The sequence below is a fragment of the Drosophila ananassae genome, chromosome XL, assembly GCF_017639315.1.
Source record: "Drosophila ananassae strain 14024-0371.13 chromosome XL, ASM1763931v2, whole genome shotgun sequence".
Lineage (NCBI taxonomy): Eukaryota > Metazoa > Arthropoda > Insecta > Diptera > Drosophilidae > Drosophila > Drosophila ananassae.
In genome coordinates, this window is record NC_057931.1 from 9262333 (window position 1) to 9288378 (window position 26046).

At 43.7% G+C, this 26046-nt stretch overlaps 5 protein-coding genes and 1 long non-coding RNA gene across 8 annotated transcripts; 3 read left to right on the forward strand and 3 right to left on the reverse strand.

Moving 5' to 3' along the window:
* Positions 1–1638: 1638 nt before the first annotated feature.
* Positions 1639–17397, reverse strand: LOC6504709 (calmodulin-like protein 12). Of its 3 annotated transcripts, XM_001966317.4 has the most exons (5): positions 17133–17265; positions 4796–5019; positions 3920–4691; positions 2913–3122; positions 1639–2843 (listed from the first exon to the last, which is right to left on the reverse strand). In XM_001966317.4, exons 2-5 carry the CDS (start codon positions 4796–4798, stop codon positions 2671–2673), a joined length of 1158 nt encoding a protein of 385 aa, XP_001966353.1. In that variant the 5' UTR covers positions 4799–5019; positions 17133–17265; the 3' UTR covers positions 1639–2670. The 3 variants fall into 3 exon arrangements, with proteins under 3 accessions (XP_001966353.1, XP_001966354.3, XP_032309070.1); XM_001966318.4 differs by lacking the exons at positions 1639–2843; positions 2913–3122; positions 3920–4691; positions 4796–5019 and adding exons at positions 8249–9533; positions 10071–10825 and having other exon boundaries at positions 17133–17395; XM_032453179.2 differs by lacking the exons at positions 1639–2843; positions 2913–3122; positions 3920–4691; positions 4796–5019 and adding an exon at positions 9889–10825 and having other exon boundaries at positions 17133–17397.
* Positions 17398–18149: 752 nt separating this feature from the next.
* Positions 18150–19511, forward strand: LOC6504791 (mitochondrial tRNA-specific 2-thiouridylase 1). The gene is made up of 2 exons (XM_001966319.4): positions 18150–18905; positions 18965–19511. The coding sequence occupies exons 1-2, from the start codon at positions 18249–18251 to the stop codon at positions 19472–19474; spliced, it is 1167 nt and encodes a 388-aa protein (XP_001966355.1). The 5' UTR covers positions 18150–18248; the 3' UTR covers positions 19475–19511.
* A 50-nt stretch (positions 19512–19561) lies between these two features.
* LOC6504706 (cell division control protein 45 homolog) lies at positions 19562–21923 on the reverse strand. Its single transcript, XM_001966320.4, has 2 exons — positions 20713–21923; positions 19562–20656 (listed from the first exon to the last, which is right to left on the reverse strand). Exons 1-2 carry the CDS (start codon positions 21651–21653, stop codon positions 19840–19842), a joined length of 1758 nt encoding a protein of 585 aa, XP_001966356.1. The 5' UTR covers positions 21654–21923; the 3' UTR covers positions 19562–19839.
* A 44-nt stretch (positions 21924–21967) lies between these two features.
* Positions 21968–22841, forward strand: LOC6504792 (ribonuclease P protein subunit rpr2). Its single transcript, XM_001966321.4, has 2 exons — positions 21968–22423; positions 22490–22841. The coding sequence occupies exons 1-2, from the start codon at positions 22257–22259 to the stop codon at positions 22839–22841; spliced, it is 519 nt and encodes a 172-aa protein (XP_001966357.1). The 5' UTR covers positions 21968–22256.
* On the forward strand, positions 22515–24536 carry LOC6504793 (gamma-butyrobetaine dioxygenase). The gene is made up of 2 exons (XM_001966322.4): positions 22515–23501; positions 23790–24536. The coding sequence occupies exons 1-2, from the start codon at positions 22912–22914 to the stop codon at positions 24421–24423; spliced, it is 1224 nt and encodes a 407-aa protein (XP_001966358.1). The 5' UTR covers positions 22515–22911; the 3' UTR covers positions 24424–24536.
* A 243-nt stretch (positions 24537–24779) lies between these two features.
* Positions 24780–25462, reverse strand: LOC26514819. Its single transcript, XR_001408315.3, has 3 exons — positions 25307–25462; positions 25053–25218; positions 24780–24994 (listed from the first exon to the last, which is right to left on the reverse strand). It is a non-coding gene; the product is annotated as an uncharacterized LOC26514819 (long non-coding RNA).
* Between the last annotated feature and the right edge of the window lie 584 nt (positions 25463–26046).

Here is a 26046-nt window from a genome sequence, read left to right on the forward strand (position 1 = left end):
ACTCATCAATCAATCGAGTCAATCACTCAATCAATCAATCAATCAATCAATCAATTGGTTAAGGCTTCTCATTAAAATTAATTTGAAATAATAGCCGCAACAATGGCAAAGGGATGAGAAATGGGAAGTGGCCCTGGGGACTGACCGGCTACTTAACTGTCCTTAAGTCCTTAAGTCCTTAAGGGGGTGTCCCCACTACTCTTACCTGATTCTAATCCGTCTAGCCACCAAGTTTTCAATTGTGTTACGGTTTCTCTGATACCTCGTGTTTATTTTTGTAGTTTCTTTTAATTATATATTATTTTTTTCAGATTTTTTACATTTTTTTCTTTTATAATAATTAATAATAATTAACTACTATCCTCCTAACCCCTCTTTGTGAGCCGTACATTATGCGACAGCGCCTTTAAACAGTAAAAAAATAATAAATACTATTTAACTCCGATTTTATTTCATTTTTTAAGTAAAAATAAAAAGATACCAAAGTATAAAGTACAGAAAGGATTCAGGATTCAGATCTGTAGGCTGGAAAACAGGACCCTCGAGCCAGGACTCTCGCTGGACACAACTGACAGGCACTTGAAACATCGATTTGGTCCTCAATCGGCCAATGGGTGGGTTCAACTGCGATGTCATTGAGCTCCTCGACAATTATGTGTGTATTTTGGTCCTAAGGATGGGTTGCTTTTCGGGTCCTGCTAATGGCCATGGTATTAGCATAGAGCCCTCCCCCCCTTAGCCGACACAACCAGCCCCTTGAATTCCAAATGCCACTCATCGTGGGGTTATGCAGAGAGAGTCTATGGAAAAGCGTTAACAAAAACATTACGTATACGCACCGCAACACAAAACTCAACTATGAGTATCTAAACATGTGTGGGGGGTGGTGTGTGGGTGTGGAAGGATATGAAAAGGGGGGGATGGGGGAATGGGGGAATGGCTATGTGTCCTCGGGGACAACATCATAATTCTGCTGGCCAAGCACTTGAGCACTTGACCATTAACGTAACTTTTGTCTACGTTGCTCTCCCAAGTACACTTGAAAAAAAAATTAAATAAATATGGTATGTATTTTGGAGATAAAATATTATATATTTTTTACCTTTTTTTGTTTAGAATTTTATTCTACGAGTGCACAGAAACCCCAACAATGACAATGAAGGGGATGTCCTGGTAGCTGGAAGGGTGGTTGGTGGTTTGGTGGTTGGGTGGCTTAGTGGGTGGTTCGGCGGTCAAGTGACGCACCCTGGGAACAAACCGCAGCTGGACCGCAATCTGTTCAGCTCGCAGCAGCAGTCGCTCCTCAGTCTCCTGTCTCCAGTGTCCTAATGTCCTTGCCAGCTATCGAGGATGTCAACAAAAGTGTTGTTCACATTCCAGAGGGGGGGGGGGGACAACAAAAAAAAAAATAAAAATAAATAAAAGAAAAGTAAAAACCACAAGGGTCGGTTGCCAGGTTGAGCTTCGGTAATTGCTAATTTATTTTTTTTTTTTTAAATTGCTTGAAATTGTTGTGAAGGCTCTTGCCCGGAAGAGGTCCTTGGAGAAGCCATACCAAAAGTCTATAAGCCATTAAATAATGTTTCCTGGAAACCAAAAACCCCATACTCCACCCCACCCACTCCCATTAATAATTCATTTTTAATATTTTTTTTTTCGCATTTATTTTTATTAGGATTTGTGTATGTTTTTTTTTGTTTGTTTTTTGTTTTTTTTTGTTTGATTTATTTGTAAGGATTTCGATTGGAATTTTCGATTAAAAGTTGTTATTTGTAAATTACAATAAATTGTTTATTCAATATAATTAAAGAATTGTCATATTTGTTTTGCGATTTGTAATTTTTTTTTGAATTGATTTTTTTTTTGTATTTTTTTTATGAGCTCTGCGGCCGGAGCAATAATTGAGCAATTATATCCTAATTAAATCAATGGATTCTTATTACATAAACGCTAGTCGAAAAGATTGGAAGAAGAGACAAAGGATAAATTACAACGAGGTTAGTAAGGAAGAGCTAAAAAGGATCCAAAGGATTAAGGTATAAAGGGTGTAGGGAGGGCCTACGGGTCACAAAAACACATTTACAGAGGCGTCTTCAATGATATGTCTTGAAATATATCCATATTTGTGTAATTCGGTTGGGTATGGCCCATGGATATGTTAGTGAGAGTCTGAAGGATATCGTTATCGTTATCGATTAAAAGCTAAAAAATAGTTTTGATTCTCAATTGGACTTAAGTGGAGTGATAGGAGAGTGATAGAGAGTGTTAGAGAGAGAATTCGAATTGGATTTAGTCAATTATCGATATAGATCGATGTAAAGTAAACACTTTATCGATTATTTGTGATATTCGATTATTCAATAGGCTATTCAATATATTTATTCATAATTATCGCTTCAATTTGATTAGCTGTGTGCGTTCTGGCAATGCAATGCAATTAATGTTATGAATTCTATTCAATTAGTTTTGGCTAATGCTGGTCAATCGATATGATCGACTATTAATTATTAATCGAAAAAAAATATATTCGTTTATTTCTTCAAGTTGTTGTTTAACTTTTTTCGAGTCGACAAATAACATTCAATACCTTACCGAGCCATCTGATCGATCTACTCTGATCTGACTCTGATCCAGTATCGATGAATTATCGATATATTTCGATTGGAAAGTTCAATCATAGCTAAGGGATATTGCCGATTTTGGTGTGGGCAGCGGGGAAGTGGTGTTCTCCTCCTCGTCATCGTTCTCCTGCGAGTCCTCCGGCTCTCCCAATGCATGGACAAACTCATAGAAATCGATCCTGCCATCCCCGTCCACATCCACCTCCTTGATCATGTCCTCAACTAAAGATTAATGTTAGCAGGTCAGGAATGGTTTTGGGATTCAATTCTCTGGGAAAATGGAACACTTACTATCCTCCTCGTCCAGGTCCTCGCCCAGGCACTGCAACACTGCTCGCAAATCGGAGGCCGTAATATAACCCCGATTGTGTTTATCGAAAACCCGGAAGGCGTCCCGCAGCTCCCGCTCCTCCTGATCCGCCGACGACAGGCCCGACTTGTCCTCGTACGTCATGTTCGACAGGATGTCCACAAACTCCTCGAAACTGACATTGCCATCCCCTGGAAGCAGAACAACTCCAACACTTTAAAACTCCCAGCTTCCACAAAGCCAACGCCATTAAACCCTCTGCTACTCTAAATAACTCTAAAATTAAAACCAAACAACTAAGAAATTAATAAGCAAGAAATAATAATATTAAACGTAATTTTTCATCCACTTTCAGGTTTATCTTTTTGGAAAAGCATATATGATGTACTTCAACCGAAGGTAAGTCCCACTTCCAGTAACTCTTACTTTATTGACCAGATTCATGCCAGATATCCGTCTATATCCCACACTCATGCCTATATCCACGATTTATGCTAGAAAATGGAGGACATCCCTATACTACCCAAAATTATGTCTATATCTCAGCCAATTTTCATCCGATTATAAAGCGGAATACCTCAAACGATTTCTGTTTCCATTCCCCACAAATGTTAATCAAAATCTGAGAACGAAATATTTTTTAAATTTTTTTCAATATTTTCCATGGGATCCCCTTCCAGAATCCTGGATTCCCCCATTTGGCCCCTTCCCATGTCTATATCTCTGCCAGTTTTCATCCGATTCTCAAGCGGAATACCTTAAACGATTTCTGGATCGATTCCCCGCAAATCTGCATCAAAATCTGAGAACGAAATATTTTTTAAATTTTTTCCAAAATTTTCCATGGGATCCCCTTCCAGTATCCCCGATTCCCCCATATGGCCCCTTCCCATGTCTATATCTCTGCCAATTCTCATCCGATTCTCAAGCGGAATACCTCAAACGATTTCTAATTCGATTCCTTTAAACCAAAAACCTTTTTACTCACCGTCCACATCGATCTCCTGGAGCATCTCCTGCAGCTCCTCGACGCGAGCAAACTGGCCCAGGGATCGCATCACGGTGCCCAGCTCCTCCTTGGTGATGCAGCCGTCGCCGTCCTTGTCGAAGAGGCGAAAGGCCTCCCGGAACTCCCGCATCTGCCCCTTGGAGATGCAGCGGCGCTTGTCGACGGAGTCGGCCTCCGGCCTGCCGCCCTCCCCGATGTCGATGTCCAGGTCGAGGTTGCCGCCGCCCAAGTCCAGGTCCGAGGAATAGGATATCTGGCGGTTTTTCGTCTTACGCCTGCTCCGGACATTCAAGGCAGTTCGGGCTGGAGGACGATGTCCCAGCTTTGAGGATTGTTCGTAGTCGTCATAGGACTCCTCACCCTCTTCATCGTCGTCCTCCCCATCCTCCTCCTCTTCGTCCTCCTCTTCGTAGTCGTAGTCCTGCTCCTCCTTGAGGCTCCTCCATCGCGTACTGCGCTTCACCTTCAAGCCGCCGCCATCGCAAGAGCTAGAGTCGGTGTCCAGATCCGGATCCGGGGGATTCACTTGCTTCTCTTTCTTCCGCTGCCGCTGGCGTCTCGGCTGCTGTGTCGACGGATGAATCCTCTCCAGCTTCTGCTGGTCACTGGCTGCGGTGGATAGCTGCTCCTGATCCTCGCCAGCCGCCACCATATCCTCCGGCGGCTGGACAGACTCCTGGGGATTAGAGACACCGCCAGTCGATGTCTGCTCCTCGTCGGGCTCATCGCCGCTCACTGCCGCGTTTCTCGTCTAAAGATTTGTAGATTAAATTATAAAAAATTAAATTTTAATTAAAAATTAAATAATTAAATATTATGTAATATTAATTAAGATTTGAAGTGAAAGAAACTCACCATTAACTGGCGGAACTCGCGGGCTATTGTGGAACCAGTTAAAAATTTATTAACTGCCGTGAAAAGCCGTTTTCCTTCCAATGTGGCGGCCTTCCTTCCGCTTCAGCGGCTCAGCAGCTCAACGGCAAAGAATCACCAGTGTCCTGCTTCTCCCTCTCGTCCTTCCGATTTCCAATTGCTCCTCAAAGGATATGCAAATCGTACCACATTGATGTCGCCACTGGCTGCAATTTCCACAAAATTCAAACGTGGAAGCGGAAGAACGATATTTTAATTAAGCAATTAAGGATTGAATGCCAGTTGCCATTTGCCACGCCCCCTCTACAATTCAGCATGTCCTGCAAACGTGACCAGGATAAATATCCAGCTCCTGGCTATTCAAAATTCCCACTCCCTGTCCTCCTCCGGACGGACTATATGCCGGATAATCAGTCTAATAATCCATTTGATTGGCACACATTCATGTCCTGGAACAGGTGAGAAGCGGGGGGGGGGGGGGGAGGGAGAGGAGAGAGGTGGTTGAAAGGATAATGGCATCAATTGATGTCACCGATGTGGTGGTGGAAAAAAAAACACAAAAAACTATGAATCAAAGAGCTAATTTGTAGTGTCACCATGGAAGTTTAAATCTCTTCAAAATATAGATTTATTTTTTTTTTCTTTAAATTCTTTACCTTTTTTTGATAAAAAATGAAATATTTCTAAAAGCCTTGATCAATAAAATATTCATTTAAATGCAAAAAAGAGGTTTTAAAAGGTTTTAGATTGAAAAGCGGCTTGGGAGGAGGTGAAGCTTAATGGAGGACGACTGGATGGCTAGGAGGTGGAGGAGGAGGGCTTGGTGGGAAATCCGATTATCGCTGCGGCCAGGAAAGGACATCAGCTGGGGGGGGACAGCTGGGGGATTCCCGCTTTCGAGGGTATCCTTCGGTTTCTCCTTCCTGTTCAGCTTCACTCCCTCTCTGTCTTGAAATTGCATTTGGATGGGATGTGGCTGGCAGGACATGTGCAGGACGAAGCACAGCCAGCCAGCCAGCCAGCCAGATGCAGGACCAAGCCAAGTGGGTTTACCAGCCACCACATGCGGGTATACAGGACACAAAAAAACAAAAAAAAAAAAAAAGAGGTTCAAGAAGAAAAGCAAAAAATAAATGGACCGCAATGAAAATGTCCGAAAAGGAAGTGCCGAGGCGAGAACAAGGACACCCCTTTTCGGTGTCCTCTCTGACAGCACTGTGCCGGCACTCAAGCTGTTCGGCATTTAAATTTAAAACAGGACCTGCAGGCTGGCTGGCTGGTCTTAAACCATACATTCCAGCACATATCCTTGCACATATCCTTGCATATATCCTTGCATTTAATTAACATTCCACGTTAACTTATCCATTAAGCCAAAATAGCAATAGATAGTGGGGAGGGGGAGGAAATCAAATGTAAAAAGGACTCTATTTGCATACAACGTCAACATCAAACAAGGATAATGGGGGACGTTGGGGGCATTATCCTTCCTTCGGTTTATCGTCCTAGGTGTCATTCCAATTATCCTGCTTCCGCAGCGCTGAAATAGTGCCAGGACTACAACACTTTGAGAAAAAAATAAACGATATAGAAGGGAGGGACTGGCTTTATCCTGCATATATCCTGCAACATCCTGACTGAGAATTATTCTCAGTGCAGGACTCTGTTATGTTCCTTTTGGAGACGCGTGCAAAGTTTCTGACACGAAATAAATGAAGACACAACTTCCAAGCCAAGACAGTCCTCCTCCCTCAACCATTACCCCCTAGAATGCTTGGTAGTCCTGGTAGTCCTGGCAGTCCTGTTGGATAAAAAAAAAAAAAAAAAACATCCACCATGCAAGCGACAAATTCGTAACTTTATCCGGAATTCTGGCAGCAGAAACTTTCTAATTTGAAAATGTTTGAGAAGCTTCTTCCCGGCAGGACCTCCTCCTCCGCTCTGCCCATTTAATCAAATATATTTAATGCGCAAACTTTATAATAGATTCTCAAGTTTACATTTTAAGGAGTGGCAGAGGAATTATCCTTATAGCAGGACCCGCACAAAAACCGCAAAATGTTTTCGGTTTCAGCATTTTATTGTTTAATTTGAATTGCAGGACTACCATGGCAGGCAGGACTGGGCTGAAGGATGCGTGGGAATGACCGCGTGGCCGCATGACCGCAGCTCCTGTAAATGGATTACAAGGTCCTTTGGTCCTTCCCCTCCACCTCCCACCTCCCACCCCCCTTTATTGCAATCAATTAAGGCAAACGAGCCAAAAAGTAAATAACATTTTCGCCAGTCCTGCGCCAGCTCTGTCGGAATTGTCATACACTGCGTATGCGTTATATTTGCATGCCAATGAATGCCAGGACCTTTATGCGTTATATAGGCTACTGTGTGTGTTAGTGTGTGTGTGTTAGTTGTGGGTGCTAGGGTGGCTCACAAAATACAATTCGTACATAAAAGCGGCAACAAAAAGTTTACGCATAAATCAAACAAATGCAAACAAAACGAAACAAAGCACTGTGGCAGTGGCAGTGGCAGGAGCACAGGATGCTACGGGTTTATACACTCAAAAAAAAAATACAAAACAATTTATACAAATTAAAAAATTAAGAATTAAAAGTATGACTTAAAAGTTATTAGAACTAAACTAGATTTGGTAGTACCATCTTGTTGTAATAACTTTTTATAATAAAAAAGGACATCTTATTTTCTGGCCAGTGTCCTGGCACTCTCCTTTGCTGTCTTCCTGGCACGTAAATATTTCGTTGGCAATAAAAAATTTAACAACACCAACACCGTCCAACAAAAATACAAACAAACCGAACCGTACAATGTCCGAGAAGGCCATAACAATGCCAGCAAGATACAAAAAGTATCTTCAAGAAAAAAGATACAAAATTTCCAAATCAGTTTTTGTATTTTTCAATAATGGTTTTTCCTTTTTTTCCCCTTTTTTTCCTCTTTTTTTAGAAGAATTTCCCGCTGGCCAAACTTCCTATTTGATCGGAAAACTCTTGCGTGCCGTTCTCACCTCACTTTCAATAGCTCCTTGCTCCAGCTGTTATATAATTTATATGCCACATGCCACAAGCCTCATGCCACATGCCGCTTACTGCTTGCCACATGTGGCAAGTGACCAACTAAAGGGCCATGAATGAATATGCATGATAATCAAATGGCCATGTTGCGGTCCACTCGTTCTAGCCCCCCCATCTTCCCATTCTTTCCCACATCCTGCGCCTCACGCCCCGCCAAAGGACATTAACGCAGGATATGCACACGGCACGTAGTGTCCTTTTTTTTTTTGGCACAAAAAAGCGGAATAAAATAACACAAAATCAGGCCATTTAGTTGCCTGAAACTGGATATTTTCTCTCTAAAAGTATTAAATTATTATTTTAATTTGGGTTTAGTTTAGAGATTAAATTTCACTTTTTAAACTGAAACTAGATACTGGAACTTTGGAACTAGGTTTTAAAAAGAGTTTTCTTAACTATATGATACCTGATACTCTTAAATTTCTTTATATTATTTTTTATTTGATTTAAAATCCACTAAGATCTAATAGATTTCACTTTTTAAAATGGAACTAGGCACCTTTGCTTTAGAACTAGTTACAAAAAGAACTGTTCCCAACTATATGATACCCGGTACTATTAATTTTCTTCTTTTTATCAATATTTGGTGCAAAATAAAACATAGTTTTCACTTTTTGAATAAGGACTTGCCTATTATAGACTATATGAATCAAAATTCCACTAATTTTCATCATATTATACATTATTTGATACAATAGGTCCTTGAGCCTTGGAACTAGATACCTAAGCTTTGGAACTAGTTGCAAAAAAATAACTATTTCGAAGTTTATGATACCCGGTACTTCTTATAATCCTTTTTTTTTAATACAAACATGAAACATGAGGCTTAAAATATTTTATAAATTTTTCACAAGCATTTGAAATGCAAATCCACAATCCTAGTGCATTAATCCTTGATTTCATAGTTCGTTAGTCGCAGTTAGGACAACAATGACCCGTATGGTAGTTGTCTGTTTGTGACATTTGGATGCGTTTTGCATGCCTTTGACCGGGCCGAGAGAGGTCCTTTCGAATGGCATTCAACTTCCGCATGAGTTGCAACCGAAATTCACCAAAAACCTCGGCCCACGCGCCTTCACCGAAAGCCTTGACCGATGAGAATCCCCAAAAAGAACCCAGGAATGTGCAAACAATTAGCCAAATGACACAAGTTTCGAACCGAAAACTTTCGCTTTTTGGGAAACTTGGGAACTTGGTCTTTGTGGATGGAACTTTTCGCGAATAAACCGCAAGGGATATGCAGGGAAAGTGCAGTTTTTGAAAAGGAACTAAAAGGAACCATTCGATTGATTTTTCTTTGGCTTAAATTGTACATGGAATTTTATTCAAGGCACAGATTATAAATAAAAGTGACAATTCCGACACAGTGGCTATAAATAGATGTGTTTTTAAAAAAAATATTATGACTTTCTTGAAGAACTTATTGAAGGATTAGGAATTATTTTCATGAAAAACAACTTTCCTTTGGCACTTTTGGCAAAATACTTATGATTATGGTATTTAGGGACTAGACGAATGCTTGGCAAGGACACTGAGGACACTGAACTCATGGAATAATATGATATCACATTTTGACGATGAATTTCGAATCAAAGTTGGCTGACTATGCGCTCCAATGCCTCGTAACGCTTTAGCATCAACATGAAATAAAGAAAATTAACAAAAATAATCAAAAATAATAAATAATACAAAATAAATGATAAAAAACTAAAGAATAATAAGAATCAGCTACTCATACCCGGTACTCATCTATCGAAAAGTTATCGACTTCTACCAGAAGTCCTTTTTGTGAGTATCGAGTACCGGGTATCGATTAGAAACAAATACAAAATAAATAATAAGAAGCAGCTACTCATACCCGGTACTCATTTATCGAAATGTTATCGTCAAGTAGTTTTTTTAACCATCGAGTACCGGGTATAACTAACTAATACTACTAAAAATAATCAAAAATAATAAATACAAAATAAATGATAAAAAATAAGGAATAATGAGAAGCAACTACTCATACCCGATACTCATCTATCGAAAAGTTATCGACTTCAACTAGAAGTAATTTTTGTGAGTATCGAGTACCGGGTATCGATAACAAACACTACACTACGTATTCTGTTTATCCTTAAATCCCAGAATGAAAATACAAAAGCCACAGAGCTGGAACTCACAATCTTCTGGCTTGTACTGGCCTCGATCGTCAGCTGAACCTGCTCATAGGGACTCTTGGCCCAGGTCATCACGTCCTTGAGGACCTTCTCGGCCGGCTCGTCCAAGCTCTCCAGCTCGGGGATGGGCAGCGATCGCGAGAACCCGCTTTCCTCCAGCTCCGGCCATATTACTGTCTCGCAGGACGAGGACGAGGAGTACTCCTCCTCCTCGAACTCGTACTCGTACTCAGAGCTCGATAACGGCGACAGCGATAAGGATATCGATTGTGATATCGCCGAGGAGGATAGTGGCGATGTGAGGGTGTAGGACGTGTCCGAGGTCCTTGTGTAGGACGTGTCCGAGGTCCTTGTGTAGGACGAGGAGGGCGATGATGCCGATGTCGATGGGGACAGAGTTATCGATTGTGGGCTGGATGGAGCGGGCGACTGAAGGGCCTCCATCATGAGGACATCGGAAGGACTCAGGAGGGTGCTGGCCGTATAGGGACTGAGATAGGGTGGCGGCCCAATCGCGATCGGAAAGATCTGAGTCGGAGTGACCTGTCGCTGGGACGGATGGTCCTCGAATAATTGAACCGCAATATAGTCCTCGACCGGAGGCTGGAGGAGCGGCGACGGCAGCGGCGTACAGATCCGGAACGTATCCTTCAGCTCCACCAGCTCGGCGACATATCCCATCGACATGGGGAGTGGCGGCGTCACAATTCCGATGCAAACCGCCTTGTTATTCCACAAGTAATCCATTCTAGGGTTCTCTACAAACAAGGATACAAAAATAAAACAAAACAAATAATTAAATAAAATAAATAAAAAAAGGATAATAAAGAAAGGACCAAGGAAACAAAGGGAAAACAAACTCTGTGCCATTCATTTATCACAAATGACTCTGGGAAGGCGCTAAACGCCGCCAACAGATGACAAATTAAGTGTGGAAGGTCCTGACAACCGCACACTATCACACACTCGAAGGCTGCCGCGCAAGGATAATAGAGAGTCCAAGGATTAGAGTCCTTCAATACCCTAAACTTTAGTTACAAAAATTTATATAAATTATTATGCTATTATGAAATATAAAGATTAAAAATATCCTTAAAAAATATCCTTAATTATCCTTCAGACTAGCAAGTGTCTAAGAAACTGAGAGGCTCAAAGGATACCTCGCAAGGACGAAATGGTCCTGTTAAGGGCAAGGAAAACAAGCCCAAAGGGAAAGTTTTCGGGTCCTGTCTTTGCCATGCATATGTGTAGAGTCCTGCCACCCTCACAAGTCCTTTCTTCCTGCCCCCCTCCCCCTTTGCCAGTTAGATGCTTATCCCCCCGCACCCCCCCTCCCGCTTGTTGCTTCTGTTGCCGTTTGTAGCTGTTGCTTTTTCGTCCTTTTTGTATTGTTGTTGTTGTTGTTGTCGTCAAAGCGACCCGCTTAAGTCCTTTATACTGGTGCTCTTTTTATTTTGTTCTCCTCGTCCTGCTCCTCGTCCTGTTCGACGTCACAACGGCCTCGACACTTAACCCACGACACGGCTCTGCCGGCAAGGACCAAAAAATTTACATTTCATTTCGCCTCATCTACTCATGCCTTTTATTATCTGGTCCTGGTATGGTCTGGTCTGGTCGTCCTTGCTGGCAACTCCTTCTCATTTGTGCGGCTACATATTCAAAAGGATATTCGGCAAGTGGATTTCTTGGTGAGTCCTTAAAGTGCGCTCGTCTGTGCTTGGCTTATTTCGAAATCAACATATTTATGATGTGTTTGAGCACAAAAGGATGTCTTCTCCAGTCTGTCTCTCCGGCGCTGTAAGGATGTGTATTCCAGAGGCACTGGGTGGGTGGCACTTGAAAGCCCTGTAATCGCTGTGACAGGTTCAAAACCAAACAAAATAACAAAAATGACATGAAAAAATAACAAGAAAAGCTCAAAACGAGACAAAATTATAAAAAACTTGCATCTTTTTTTTTGGGGTGAGTCTTTGGGGAATATAATATTTTGGGAAAAGTTTTAAAGGATATGAGAGTTTCGTTTTAGTTTTCTACTCATTTGAGGTTTCATTTGTCAGCTATTTATAGTACAATTGCCCATTTGTTGATCCTTTAGAGCCAGTGTCCTTTTTTGGTTTTTTTTTGAATATAAATTGTTCTATTTTCGGGGATTTACTTTCAAGATACTTTACTTTCCATAAAGAAGCCAATAACACAGCCTGCCAATAAATAATTCCCTAGAGTTTCATTTGATTCCTTTGTCGGAGGAATGAGTTATCCTTGCTGGAGGATCTTCTATCCATTATTCATTATGAGGAACAACAGGTGAGCAGAGAGATGGGCAGGTGAGACCTGGCAACATGTCAAGTGGCCGACATTCGTTATGAATTCAAATCTCCAAATCCCCCGAGTGCAGTCACTCGTCCTTTCGTCCTTTTGTCTCTCTTAATAAATTATAAACAAGGAATTTCCATTTCGGAGCCAAGTGGCCTGACAACTTCCGACTTCCGACTTCACTTGACTTTCCCCGAGACTGATGAGAAGCTGTTCGAGAAGCTATCCTGCACAGGATCCGATGATTGTTTCAAGGATACTCCGATACTGGGATGCTAAATGGGCCCATTAGGCAGGAGGGGGGAGGGACACACACACACACAACCATGAAACCCATTCACATCATCAACTTTGACCTCAACGAGGGCGGACCAATTAATTTGCCAGCTTGCTGCTCCAAATTATCGAGGATATCAAGGATATCAAGGATGTGCAGGGCTGTTTTGGATGAGTTTGCTGATTTGCGTCGATATCGGTTGATTGGCAAATTAGCTGTATCCCATATCCTGCAATATTCTCAGCAAGGATATCATAAACATGTCCCCAAAGGACGATAAGGCACAACCGCTCGCAATGAATTTTTTTTTTAGAGATTTTTAGAGCCCCTTTCGATTGAAAATTAAAAAGGATAATGGCATGAGATGGGGGGGAAGCCTTTGGCCAAAACTACTATATCCTTCTCTATCCTTCGCTTGAATCCTTTTTGAAAAAGTACTTCTGCTCCTGCATTTCTTTGTCGCCGTCGGTTATTGTTGCCAGTTTCCCCAAACAATGCAGCCACCTCCCCTCCGCCCGAAAAAAGGACAACACTGCGAGTCCTTGTGCGGGTGTAGAGGGGCGAGAGCCGAGGAAGGACAAGCAAGGCCAACGTCAAGCGATGTCCCTGCCTCAGTGCCCCTCCCTCCCTCCCTCCTTGCCGGGACAGGATACCTGTCATTGTGGTGCACTTTTTTTTTTTTTGCCAAAAGCTCGCCACTCGGAAGCCGGGACAGGAAATGGGTAACAGCTTATTGCATAACCCACAAGCGGGCCAATGTCACCTGGTCGGGTGCGGGATTAGGCCAAGAGCCAACTGCACTGAGCCAAAAAAAGGGGCAAATAAATAGACCATAATTTAAAGATAAATTCTTGCAGTGTCCTGGCATTCAATCTTGGCTCCTGGCTGGGGCTTTCGACTCAATCAAGTTGATAATGGTATTGCAGGAGATGTATGGCAGCAAGGATGTAAGAGAGTGGAAGGGTGGAAGGACCAAGGAACCAGGACGAAGGACAAACTTTTTCGCACCAAAAGATTTTCGCAAAACTGCAAAATTTTTCCACTTTGCTGCCTTGCGAGTAAAAGTCAGTCAAGTAAAATATGCCATATATTCATGTATGCTGTAAGGACACTCTCAGCCAGGACTCAGCACACTGACAGGACGAGGAGATGCAACTTCATCCAATTCATTAAATGAAAATTATATTTATGATTTGAATTTCATTTTCCCCTCCAGCCAGGACATGCCAGGATGCCACGATGCCAGTTACCCAAAAGGATGTCTATAGTCCTTTACACTACAAAAAAAAAAACAAGGATATAATTATTAAAAAAAATAAATCATAAATATTTAAAAGCAAAACCTACAGGATGGATTTTATTTCGTAGACTTTTGAGTGTAGAAGTACTGAGCCTTGAGTTCCCCTGGGGATTCTTCGTCCTTTCCAAAGGATGCTCCATATTTTCAGGAAACTCGGGGAAACCGCAGCACTTGACAACTCCCTCATACCCTTTTCCCTCTTTCTAATTTGGCGGAAATTTTGGTGGCAACTAGGGGGGAAAAAAGCCGGAAAAAGCCAGAAATTGGAAAATATTTGACTTTTTGGACTAAAAATGGAGGAAGGAGTGTACTAGGCGGTGGGTGTGGCTTAGAATCTTAAAGTTTCTTGGTGTTTTGGGCTGAAATACATGGAAATACAGTCACTCCTAGAGCAGATCAGCTAAGAAGCTATTTGGGTAATTGCTTCTGGCCAGCGATGAGCGGAACTACTTCCGTTCCGGTGACAGAAACTCGATGGCTTTCCATCCATCCTCGTCCTTTCTCTCCCTCTCCAGTTATAGAGTCTCCTTTCTATTTCTCTAATTGCTTCCGCTAGCTAGTTTTCTGTATACCCTGTAGTCCTGTTTTTTTTCCAACTGATTCTGTTGGCTTTGGAATGCAAATTGCATTCGCGCCCGTCTCCCGTCCGCCCACTTAATCGCTTAACTTGCCGCCAACTTGGCTCTCTCTCTTTTTTATCCTCTTGAACTTCAACCAACCACCACCCTACTAGTCAACCACCCACTCACCCCCACTCAGTATACTCCAAATTACATAAGCCCCCCTGACAAATGTCTCCTTCTATCGGGGGAGAGACCCCCAACTCGCCACCAATCCTCCATCTTCTCAAGTGCCAAGCGACCCCAAAAAAGTATGCTACACATTTTGACAGACTGACAGATGAGGCCAGAGCGTGGGCTGTGAAGGCGGGGAGGCGTGGCAGGCGGGCACAAAACGAGTCTAGAAGCTAAATTCAAATCTGAGAGCTGAGCTGAGCACGTGACTAGTGGTTTAAGGTCTTAGGAGCTCCAATTTTAAGCTTAAAACTATTTAAAGTTTAAATTTAGGCTTTGGCTTTGTTTTTCAATTAAAAAGTGTATAAGTTTTAAGATATTATAGTTATTTTTAATGTTTAGAAGTTGTATATATTTTTAATTAATTAAATTCTATTAAAGAATTTGCTTTTTTTAAGAAACTTTGTCTTGAAAACTTAACTTTTTTGAACAAAAACTGACTTTAAAAGTTTAAAAAGTAATACTTTTAAAGAAAAAATATTAAATAACCTTAACTAAGTCTTTAGTCTTTAAAATATATATTTATTTTTAAAAAATTTCTTAACAAAACATAAAAAACAAACCTAACTCTAGACTATCTTTGAAACAGTTAGTTTTTTTAAACAAAAATTGAAATCTTAAGAGCTAAAAATGACTTTAAAAGTTATCACAAAATATGTTTAAAAATCTTTTTAAATAAAAATACTATCTTAGAAGCCTTAGTTTATAGTTAATTATAATAAATATCTAAATTTTTTAACATAAAATATAATAAAAGATAGAATATCGTGACTCACGCACTCCCCCACTGTTCTGGCCATTTCCGACCACTTTTAAACGCGTGTCAAGAGCTTTGGGTCGAAATGAAGTCTTGGCCTGCAATTAACGCAACAAGATTCGACCCTGCCACGCCCCCAGCCCACAGCCCCCCGCCCACCGTCCATCTTCATCTCCGCCCCCATAAATTCAGTTTCTTGGCCCCGCTGTTGCCTTGATTGTATTTGGTGTAATTTTTAATTAGCTGCTCTGCTTTTTTTTTTTCTTTGAAGCTAATTGCCTTTATTTTTTCCATCTTTTTTAAAAAGGTTTTTCAGGATTCAGGATCAGGAAACAAGGATAGACCCAAAACACAGTCCTATAGCCAATGAAAAGCGATTTTAATTCAATAATAAATACATCTCACAGTCCAGGATAGTAATTGGCCAAAAGAGGAAGCTATTCCCCGCCCTAAATGAAAGGGGGCGTGTCAGCGCAGTCAATAATTTAAATATGCATGTCATTTTGAGTTTTTTGGACAGAGTCCTGTAATTCCCGCTGAAATACAACAGTATTCTCTCTGACAGTTGAGTTTGATTAAATTGGGAAAAATATATGGCCGAAGGGCATACGGAATTGGATTGGAAAATTGCAAAAAAAAATGCAACAAAAATACATGAAAAGTTAAATACATAGCCTCTGGTGAGAGGCCTAGAGGCAGTTCATAAATTCTGGCTTTCATGACTTTTATTGTCAAAAAAAAAGTGAAAGAAGTTGAAGAACACATGTCTGTAGTGATCTCTAAAAGCCAAACTATAACTTATATTATATATAATAATTAATAGCACTTAAAGAAGTCTGCTTTTGTGAGAAAAATAAATCCAAAAACATCTGGGAATTAAAGGGAAATTAATAAAATAAAAAAAATAGCAATAGAAAAGTATCACAGAGGGGAGTCTTTTTAATTTTATAAACAAAGTACTTCCAGCAACTCGATGCCGATATTTACAGAAGTAGAGGCCTTTTAAGGGGAGTTGTATACAAAAGTGTAGAAGTACTTCTTCCATAAAGTCAACTATTTAAGCCAATAGCTCCTCTTGAGACTATTTTAATAAAATTTATGGCAAAACACAAAGTACTTGGCTTATAACCTAGAAACGTGGTCTTCTGGCACGCTTCTGGGAAGAGGCACTTGAGAGGCGTGTGATGTGATGAGAATGGGCTCGATATCTGGAGGCATCGAGTCTACAATTCAAAAATCAAACAAAAAAAAAATAGAAATAATAATAATAATAATAGTGGCGCCTCGAACTCGACGAATCAAAACAAAAACGAAGCGCGTTGTTATGCGAGAGAGGAGCGCCAGAATATGTTGCAACATGACGCTTTCGGTTGCCGCTTTTTCCTTTTTTTTTTTTTTTTGGGTTTTTGGGGGTTTCTCTCAATGTTTATCCTCCACCACCTCATCCTTATCCCATTCTCAGCAAGCACTCACAAAAAACACACAAAAATTTCATGTTTATTTATTATTATTTTTGTTTTTAAATAATATTTCTTGAAGACACGTGTGGAGGGCAGGCACACACCTCCTCCCAAAAATACCACTCGGAAACACTCGAAAAAAAATTAGTTAAAAATTATCGTACCTCTCAGTATTTTTTCGCAAATAAATATCCGGTGTTGTCCGCCGACAGCGACGACGAAACAACAGACGTACGTGCTTTCTCCGGCTCGACGACGACGACGTTGGCCTTTCTCCGTAACACAACCGGATGTCACAACGACGACGGGATTAACGGCTCGACGGCCACGTAACGTGACCATTTAACGAAACGATAGAAACCACGCCGGAAGGACATCTTGGCCAAAAATACTGAAAGCTTTCCTCCATCCCTGCCAATCGATTTCATTTTTCAAACTTTACTTCACTAAAATTTCATGAAAATTGTTGTTTTTTATAGACTTTTTGAGGTATTTCAGTTTGTTATTTTTATATTTCTTGATTTAAAAGGATTTTAGGGTCTATGGGAGGCCTTAAGTGGCTGGGTTTTTGTTTTAAGTGCAACGGAAAAATACAAAATCTGCGGGGGAAATTCAAATTTTTAAAAGCTATCTGGTATTTATTTTTCATGTTTTGAATATTAATACAAAAGTTTTTTAAGAAGTCTGTTATTAGATAAAAATTTATATAATTAATTAGTAAGTGAAGTATTTCAAAGGATTTATACCAAATAAAACAAACTTATGCTTTTTCAATATTATTTTTAGGTCTATTGATGATTTTTTTAGTTTTTGAAAAGATTTGGGTAAAAAATGACTATCAAGAGAAGATCTAGGTTCCAACATTTATAAAATCATTTAGAAACATGATTTTTACATACTTTCTTTATAAAATTAAGAATTTCTTCCATCTTTATAGCTAAATAGCTAAAAATACTAGCATAATAGTTCAAAAAAGAAGAAAATATCTATAAAATATAACAAAAGCTATTTATAATTCAAAGAAATACTAAATAAGATAGTGTTTCTTACAAGAAATGATTATAAAAACATAAATTTTCATTCAAAATACAAAGAAATGTCTAAAAATAGAACAAAAAATACCGTTATAAAAAATACTTCCTGCTGGTATAAAAATACTGAAAAACCAGCTGATGGGGCTGCCAACTGGCTCCGAGTATCAGCTGTTCGCCTCGCAGACAATAACAAACAGTTTGTTTTGAAGAATTATTTAATTTTTAGGTTTTTTTTTTGAAACCTGAATGATACGGAAGGTGGTGGTGGGCGTGTCAGGGGGCGTGGACAGCGCCGTAACCGCCCACCTGCTGAAGGAGCGCGGCTACAGTGTCCTGGGCGTCTTCATGCGCAACTGGGACGAGTTCGACGAGGCGGGACGATGCAGTGGAGAGGCGGACCTCAAGGATGCGGAGTGGGCGTGCCGGCGACTGGGCGTGGAGCTCCGTCAAGTCAACTATGTCCGGGAATACTGGACGGCGGTGTTCAGCCAGTTCCTGGAGGACTACCAGCAGGGCCTCACCCCCAATCCGGACATCCTGTGCAACCGGCACATCAAGTTCGATCTGTTCCACCGGCACTGCCTGGAGAGCCTCAACTATGATGCGGTGGCCACCGGACACTATGCCCGGAATAGTTTGGGCAACTTCCTGGAAAAGGCAACAGGTGCGGAGGAGGAGGCCCGCCTTCTGATACCCGCCGACACGTTCAAGGATCAAACATTCTTCCTGGCGGGAATCGCCCGGAAGGCTCTGCAGCGCACCATGTTCCCACTGGGGGATCTGCACAAGGCGGAGGTGAAGCAACTGGCCGCCAAGATCGGCCTCCAGCGGCTGGCCAGCAAAAGGGAAAGCACCGGGATCTGTTTCGTCGGCAAGAGGAACTTCAAGGACTTTATCCGAGAGGTACTGCTTCCTACTCGCTGGAGGGAATAGGTTTTTAAAACAGAATCTCTACTCCGCAGTACATAACCTCCAGGGATGGGCACTTTGTGGACGTGGACAGCGGAGCTGTTGTGGGCAACCACGAGGGGATTCATCAGTGGACTGTGGGCCAGAGATGCCGCCTGAGTTCGTTCCTCCAACCCTATTTCGTGGCCCGCAAGGAGGCCTCCAGCAACACCATCTACGTGGCGGCAGGCCACGATCATCCCGCCCTGCTCAGTACCCGGATGCACATCGATCCACCCAACTGGCTGTGCGGGGAGTCCCAGCGGAGATGCTTCTCGGAGGGCGTCCTGCGGTGTCGCTTCCGCTTCCAGCACACCAAACCCTTGGTGGACTGTTGTGTGAGGCTGTCGCCCGCCAATCAGTTCCAGGTGGAGCTAGATGCTCCCCTGAGAGCCATCACGCCGGGCCAGTACGCTGTCTTCTACGATGAGACGGCCTGTCTAGGCTCCGCCCGCATCCTGACAGCTGAGCCTCTTCGAATGGAGGCGGAGAAGCTGAAAGGATTGGGGAGTTCCTTCAGCTGATGGTGGCTAGTGTTTTTAAATAAATATTTTAAGGATATCCTGACAAGTCCTCATCTTAATCCCTCCCTGATGACAGACTCCCACTCCTTCATGCTAAACACGGCTACTCTTTATTCTAGATTCTAGGTCAGAAAAAAATGGATCATCTCTTAGGCTACTCTTGTGGTCCGGGCGCTGGTTACTGCGTCTTTAAAACAGGATTACAGGACATATAAATAGGATCATCTTAGTTATCGAGGGGGGGCAGGGTGCAGGGTGCAGGGGGATTAAAAGTAAATCATTATCGTATTAGGTCTCTCTCGGGGGGGGTCTTACAAGTCTAACTTACAAAAAAAACACAAACTATGGGGGCTATGGAGCTGAAACTAGGTGAGCAGGACGGTGAGGGCGTCCAGGAAGCGGGTCAGGTCACTCTGGCGCAACTGCACCACCGCCGGCTCAAAGAAGTCCTGCAGCAGGGAGACGCCGCTCTTCTGGGCCGCCTGCTCGAACGCCTTGCCGAAGAAGTTGCGCGGCGAGTCCTCCCTAACCGGAGCGATCCCGACCAGCAGGCACATACCGTTGACGGCGTCCAAAGGGCAGGTGGCGATCAGCGGCAGGTCCGGCGCCTGCCTGGCCCGACTCGTGGCCACGTGCCCGCGCAGCAGGAAACGCGCCAGCAGACAGAGGGCGTACGGGTATGAGAAGAACGCATGCTCCTCCTGCAGGACATAGTAGAAGAAGGACCCAGCCGAGTGGACTTGCCGAGCCTCCAGACTGCTCTGCACCTGCCGGAAGACGGCGGCATGAAGGAGCTTCGCCTGATCGATGCCCGCGGCCAGGAGCTGCTTGTGCTGGCGACTGAGAGCGTCGGAGGCCTCCAGGAAGCAGTCCTCCGGCGTCTTGTGCTTCTTCACCGACTCCATGATGGCCAGCAGGGCGTAGACGTAGTCGGCGGCCGCATATCTGCTCCTGTAGCCGTAGCTCAGGGTAAAGGTGCCGTAGACAATGTCCGGTATGTCGTACTTCTCCGCCAGTCGCTCCACCATCGAGTAGAACTCCTTGCGCAGCACCAGATCCATGGCGCCGTACGTCTGGCGGGCGTGGACCAGCGGCAGGCCCATCTCCAGGAGCAGTTCGTGCAGCCGCTTCTCGCCCCGTAGCGTCCACAGCTTCAGCTGGCAACTGGCATACCGGGAGTACCTGAAACAGGAGCATGGAGTGAGTTCTAGGATGGAGTATAGATGGCCAGGACTCACCTCATGGACTCCGTGACTGGCCAGTGACGGTAGAGGACCAGATGCAGATCGTTTTCGAAACAGATCTTGGAGGCGCTCATCGTGTTCTGGTCGTTGGTTTTGTTCGTCAGGCGGGAGACGTGCGACTGTATCTGCTCCAGTTCCAGGGTGTAGGCGCCGCTCTCAATCTTCCCCAGGAGCAGTTGCTCGGTGATGCCCACAATAGCCCACCAGAGCAGGTCCATGTTGTCCTTGGACAGCTTCCAGGCCAGCTCGAAGACGAGCAGGGCGGTGGAGCGGCCATAGTAGCTGAACTGGGTGTACTCGAACATGATCCGGTCGCGCTCCGACTCCCATTGCCGGCGGGCTCGCTGCTTCAGGACGCGCTGCTCGTGCTGCTCCAGGCGACTGAGCTTGTTCTTCCTAGGTGGGCGAGATCCGCCCTCCTCCTGGTCGGACTCTCCCGCCCCACTATCGTTCTGATCGTTCTCCTCCTCATTTTCACCGTCCTCCTGGTCGTCCTCCTCCTGGTCGTCATCCTCCTCGCCGTCCGAATCGTAGAATATGGTCTCAAAGGCGGGAATGTTCTCCTCCAGACTGGCATCGCCCAGAATGCACACCTGCCGGTCGCTGTAGATGTTGCAGACATCGAAGGGTCGATGGGAGTCACAAATGAAGAAAGTCACATCCTCCGCCGGCTGCAGCAGCTCCACGATGTCCACACACCCACCGCAGTTCACGAGGACCACGTACTTGACATCGCCCTGGTGCTCGCCGTAGGCTCTTCGCAGTCCAGTGACACCCATGATGGGCACCACTGTGTAGAGCATGTGATCGTACTTGAAGAGAGCCTGGAGGATGCGGCTGGCGCAGATGGCATCGATGTCATAGTTGACGATGATCAGGATGCGCTTGCCCACCAGCTGGCGGTAGAAGTCGTTGCGCAGATCCTGGATGAACATGTTGCCGGAAGGATAGAGACTAGCTCCTCCTGGGGATCTGCTGCTCCTCCTGATCTCTTCACAGAATCCAAAGCTTTAAGGACAATTTCAAACGTCTGGAAGGTGTCTCGGTTGGAAATCCTTTATTGGAAAGGTGGCAGGACTCTAGGTGGTCGGCTGCCGTTGCATTGTTGTGCCTCTGGGCCTGGGTTGTGGGTTTTTTGGCCAAACGCTGCACTCCTCTTGGCCAATTGCAGTTCACGAATCAAAAACGCGGGAAACAGCTGGCTTCGGCAGTGTGACCAGCCATCGGGCAGGCGGGAAAAGTAGCGTTAGAATCGGAGAAGAAAAGAGATAGCAGCTGCCATTCACCTGGAAATCGTTCCAGGTGTTTCTTAAATTCATTTTTTAACAGAAATCTTAACTATTTTTAAGAGAAAAACTAAAAAATAAAAACTAAAAACTATCACCGAAGAAGAAGCTAAAAGATTCGAGTGGAAAGCTTTTACTTTCACTTTTAAATGCAACTTTGGTCACACTGCCAGCCCGCACATGTTTTATTTTTTAAACAAACTCGGAAATTAAATAAAAAAATATATTTCTAAGAACTTCTAACACCCAAAAATGACCAAGGACATCAAGAGGAAGCTACTGGCTCAGCAACAAGTCTTCTCCCGGATGAACTTCCTCTTCCAGGCCGCCCATCTGATGGCCGACAGGGAGCAGCCCAAACTGGCGGCCTATTACGGAAAATTGTGCCGGAATGTGGGCACCAAGGCCGTCATGCACATGTAAGTTGGCTGGACGAATCCCAGGAGCAGTTATCCTTCATCCCACAGCTTCCTCCCCCCATCCAGGGCTCCGGCCGTGAAGCGCCAGTTGTGCCGTCGCTGCTCCCTGCCCCTGATTCCCGGCCGGAACACAGAGCTCCAGCTGGAGGAGAAGAGTACGGAAATCAAGCCCAAAAAGAAGCGTAATCGTAGGCTGAAGAAGAAGCCCAACAACGACAAGAGAGAGGAGGCGAAATCTCCACTAGAACCTGCTCCAGAAATCCCCAAGAAAACCGAACGAATCCCCGTCTTCTTGGAGTGCTCGCTCTGCCAAAGCCGACGCACCTTTGTGCCCACAGAGAGCCAGAGAGAGTGCTGGCTGGAGCAGCCGGAGGCCGTCGTCTCCGAGTTCTCTTTGCGGGAAGAGAACGGCCAGTGATAAGCTTATCTGGGCAGCGAGGAGATTCTCTCAGACAGGCAGACCCGGCCAGCAGGCAGTTGAACCCGGAATGCTGAGCTGTAGATACCTAATTGGACGGTTGCTCCTTGGCCGGCCGGCGAGTACAGTGGCCCGTTCCCTGGCACCCGGCTACGTGGAGATTCGGGAGGCGAATCACGGTAGCGAGGTCCTCAAATACCCACAGATCTGGTTGAGGGACAACTGCCAGTGCCCCGACTGCTTCCACGCCTCGACCAGGGCCCGGAAAAGTCACTGGGAGCGAGGACCCCTCAACATTGAGGTGTCCAAGCTGAACTACAACCCAGAGCAGCAGAAACTGGAGGTGACGTGGCAGGACGATCATCAGAGCACCTACGACATGGCCTGGCTGAGGGAAAGGGACTTCGGGGAGGCGGCCAGGAAGCGGTATCTGGAGGAAGTCTACAAGCCGCCGCCACAGCTCTGGGGGAAGTCGGACTTTCCGGCGATGCGTCGGGAATTCGACTACCAGGACGTGCTCGAGAAGGACAAAGTGCTGAGGTCCTGGCTGGAGGCATTGGCCGTGCAGGGATTTGCCATCCTGAAGGAGGCGCCGGACGATGTCAATGTGGCGAGGAAGCTGGCCGAGAGGATCGGTTACATCAAGCGGACCACCTACGGGTAATTATTTCATTTATTTTGAGTCATTGGACTCGTGGGCGGGTTACGAGAGATCTCAGCCAGGCCTCTGGGGCTTCTAATCTTGAAGACATAACTACTTGCTCGAGTGGCAACACTTTGTGGTCACTATCTGAGAATCAAGTTGGCATTATCGCAGTCGGAGGGGCGATCGATTGTTTGTCACTTGGCAGGCAGGCAGGTGTTCCGGGGCTACAGATTCTACAGATAAAAGATATAGAACGATAATATAGATTTATTACTGGACTCTATCTATATCTATCCCCGCAGCGATGTGTTCGAGGTCAAGTCCAAGCCCAATGCCGGCAACTACGCCTACCTGATGACGCCCCTGCCCCTCCACACGGACATGCCCTACTACGAGTACAAGGCCGGCATCAACATCCTCCACACCCTCGTCCAGTCAGAGTCCTTGGGGGGTGCCAACACCCTAACCGATGGCTTCAATGTGGCTGCTGCCCTCCAGCGTCATCATCCGCAGGACTTTGAGGTCCTCCGATCGGTGCCTGTCAACTGGTTCGACATTGGACACGACGGGGATGCGGACAAGCCGTTCCATAGCCTGTGGCGGGCGCCGGTCATCTGCCTGGACGTGGACGGGCAGTTCGCCAGGATCAATCAGAACACCACCAAGCGGGATAGTCGGTTTACGGTGCCGCTGGATCGGGCCATGGCCTGGTACGAGGCCTACAACAAGTTCCTCTCCTTGGCCCAGTCCGAGGCCGTGGAGTTCAAGACCCAGGCGGGTGATGTGTTCGTCTTTAACAACCTCCGGATGCTGCACGGCCGGACGGCCTACGAGGATGCTCCGGGCAACAAGCGCCATCTGGTGGGGGCCTACGTCGACTGGGATATCATCTATTCGAGGCTGCGAACTCTCAAGTTTCCACATGCCAGAGATTGAGACTATGGACTAGGTTTAAGACTTAAATAGGAGCAGGATAGCAAGTATCTATGCGTCCTTTAACTTTCAGGACTTTCAAATAAAAGATAATAGAACTTTTTTTAAAAAATAAACCATCTTTCTTATACTATCTATCTTATACTTACTGTCTTTTAAGGACCATAACCCTAGAACCATTAAACTTTTATCTCTAAACTTGAAGGATGCTTCAATATTATCTTCCAATTATTCGAAAAACCTCTCTATATAGACTTTAGGGATATATCTCCCTATAATATCTCTATAAGATTAAAGATATAATAGAATAACCCCCTCTCTTAACCCCTAAAACCCCCCAAATTAAAACAAATTTATGATTTTCCTCTTCACTCTCCATGTATTTGTACAGTAGTTGGTGTATACTTTTGATTTTAAACAATTTTGAGGTTAGTTTATTTGTGTTTTCGAGAGTTATCACTGAGGATTTGGTTCCTGTTTTCGGTTTATGCCATATTTAGTGTGACCCACGGCTTGTGACGGTGTCTTCGGTGTGACCGTGTCTCTATTTGAGTGTAACTCGCTGCAGGTCAAGCTTAAAAGTTAAACTTCGATTAGAAGAGACTCTTTTTGAGGACTTGAGAACGACTTACCGGATGAAGATTTCGCATTCTGTGTTCGGTCATGTCGATTCTTCTCTATTATTTTTTATTTTGGTGGGGGTCTTGTATTATTTTTTTTCACATTTTACGTGGCTGCATGTTATTTGGGAGCTCTCGCTGCAGCCTTCGCCGGAACCCCGAGGCCAAAAGTAGGAAACTGTAATGAAAAAAGGGGGGATTTATTATTATTTATTAATATATATTTTAATTATTATTATTTAATTTTTTTTAAATATTTTTTTTACCATGATTTTAGGCGACTACACCGAACGAATTTTAGACCAATTTGGTCTGAATACGACGACTGCTGATAGAACACTGACTAACTGCTGTGAGGAATTTTAACTGGAAGGTTCACCTTTCAAACCAAGGCCTACTAGGATCCCCTAAAGGTTTCCAAAGCCCACTAGGATGGGGGTTAGATGGAGGTTTCAAGAAAATTCAAATTTCCGCGCCCTTTTCGGAAGAAGGCTATACATTTTTCTATTTTCGGGATTTATGGAGTGCTTAGTAGTAAAATTAGGGCGTCTAGGTGGTTGGAGATGTATATAGATTATTATAAATGATGTAAAAATCGATATAGATAGACATAGATACCATATATCTATTAAATACATCATAAAATCTGAATTAGTTGTGATATTTCCGAAATAGATGATTATTTTCTATAACTACGAAGTCCAACGCAGTAAGACTAAGGGATTTGGATCCTTGGAGATTTAAATTGATATTACAATCATTTTTTATCATATTATACCATATATCTCCTAAATATATCTCTCAATTCGTCATAAAAGTGATATATTCATGATATATTACTAACTATATAGTTTTTTTTCTATGATATGGATAGTTTTCTCTAAAGCTATGATACTCTCAGTTAAAAGACTTAAAAATTGCCATGCTTGAAGGTATAAATTTTATTTAAATCGATGGATATTACTATATCTTTCAAAAACCATATAAAAACTGAAATAATTATGAT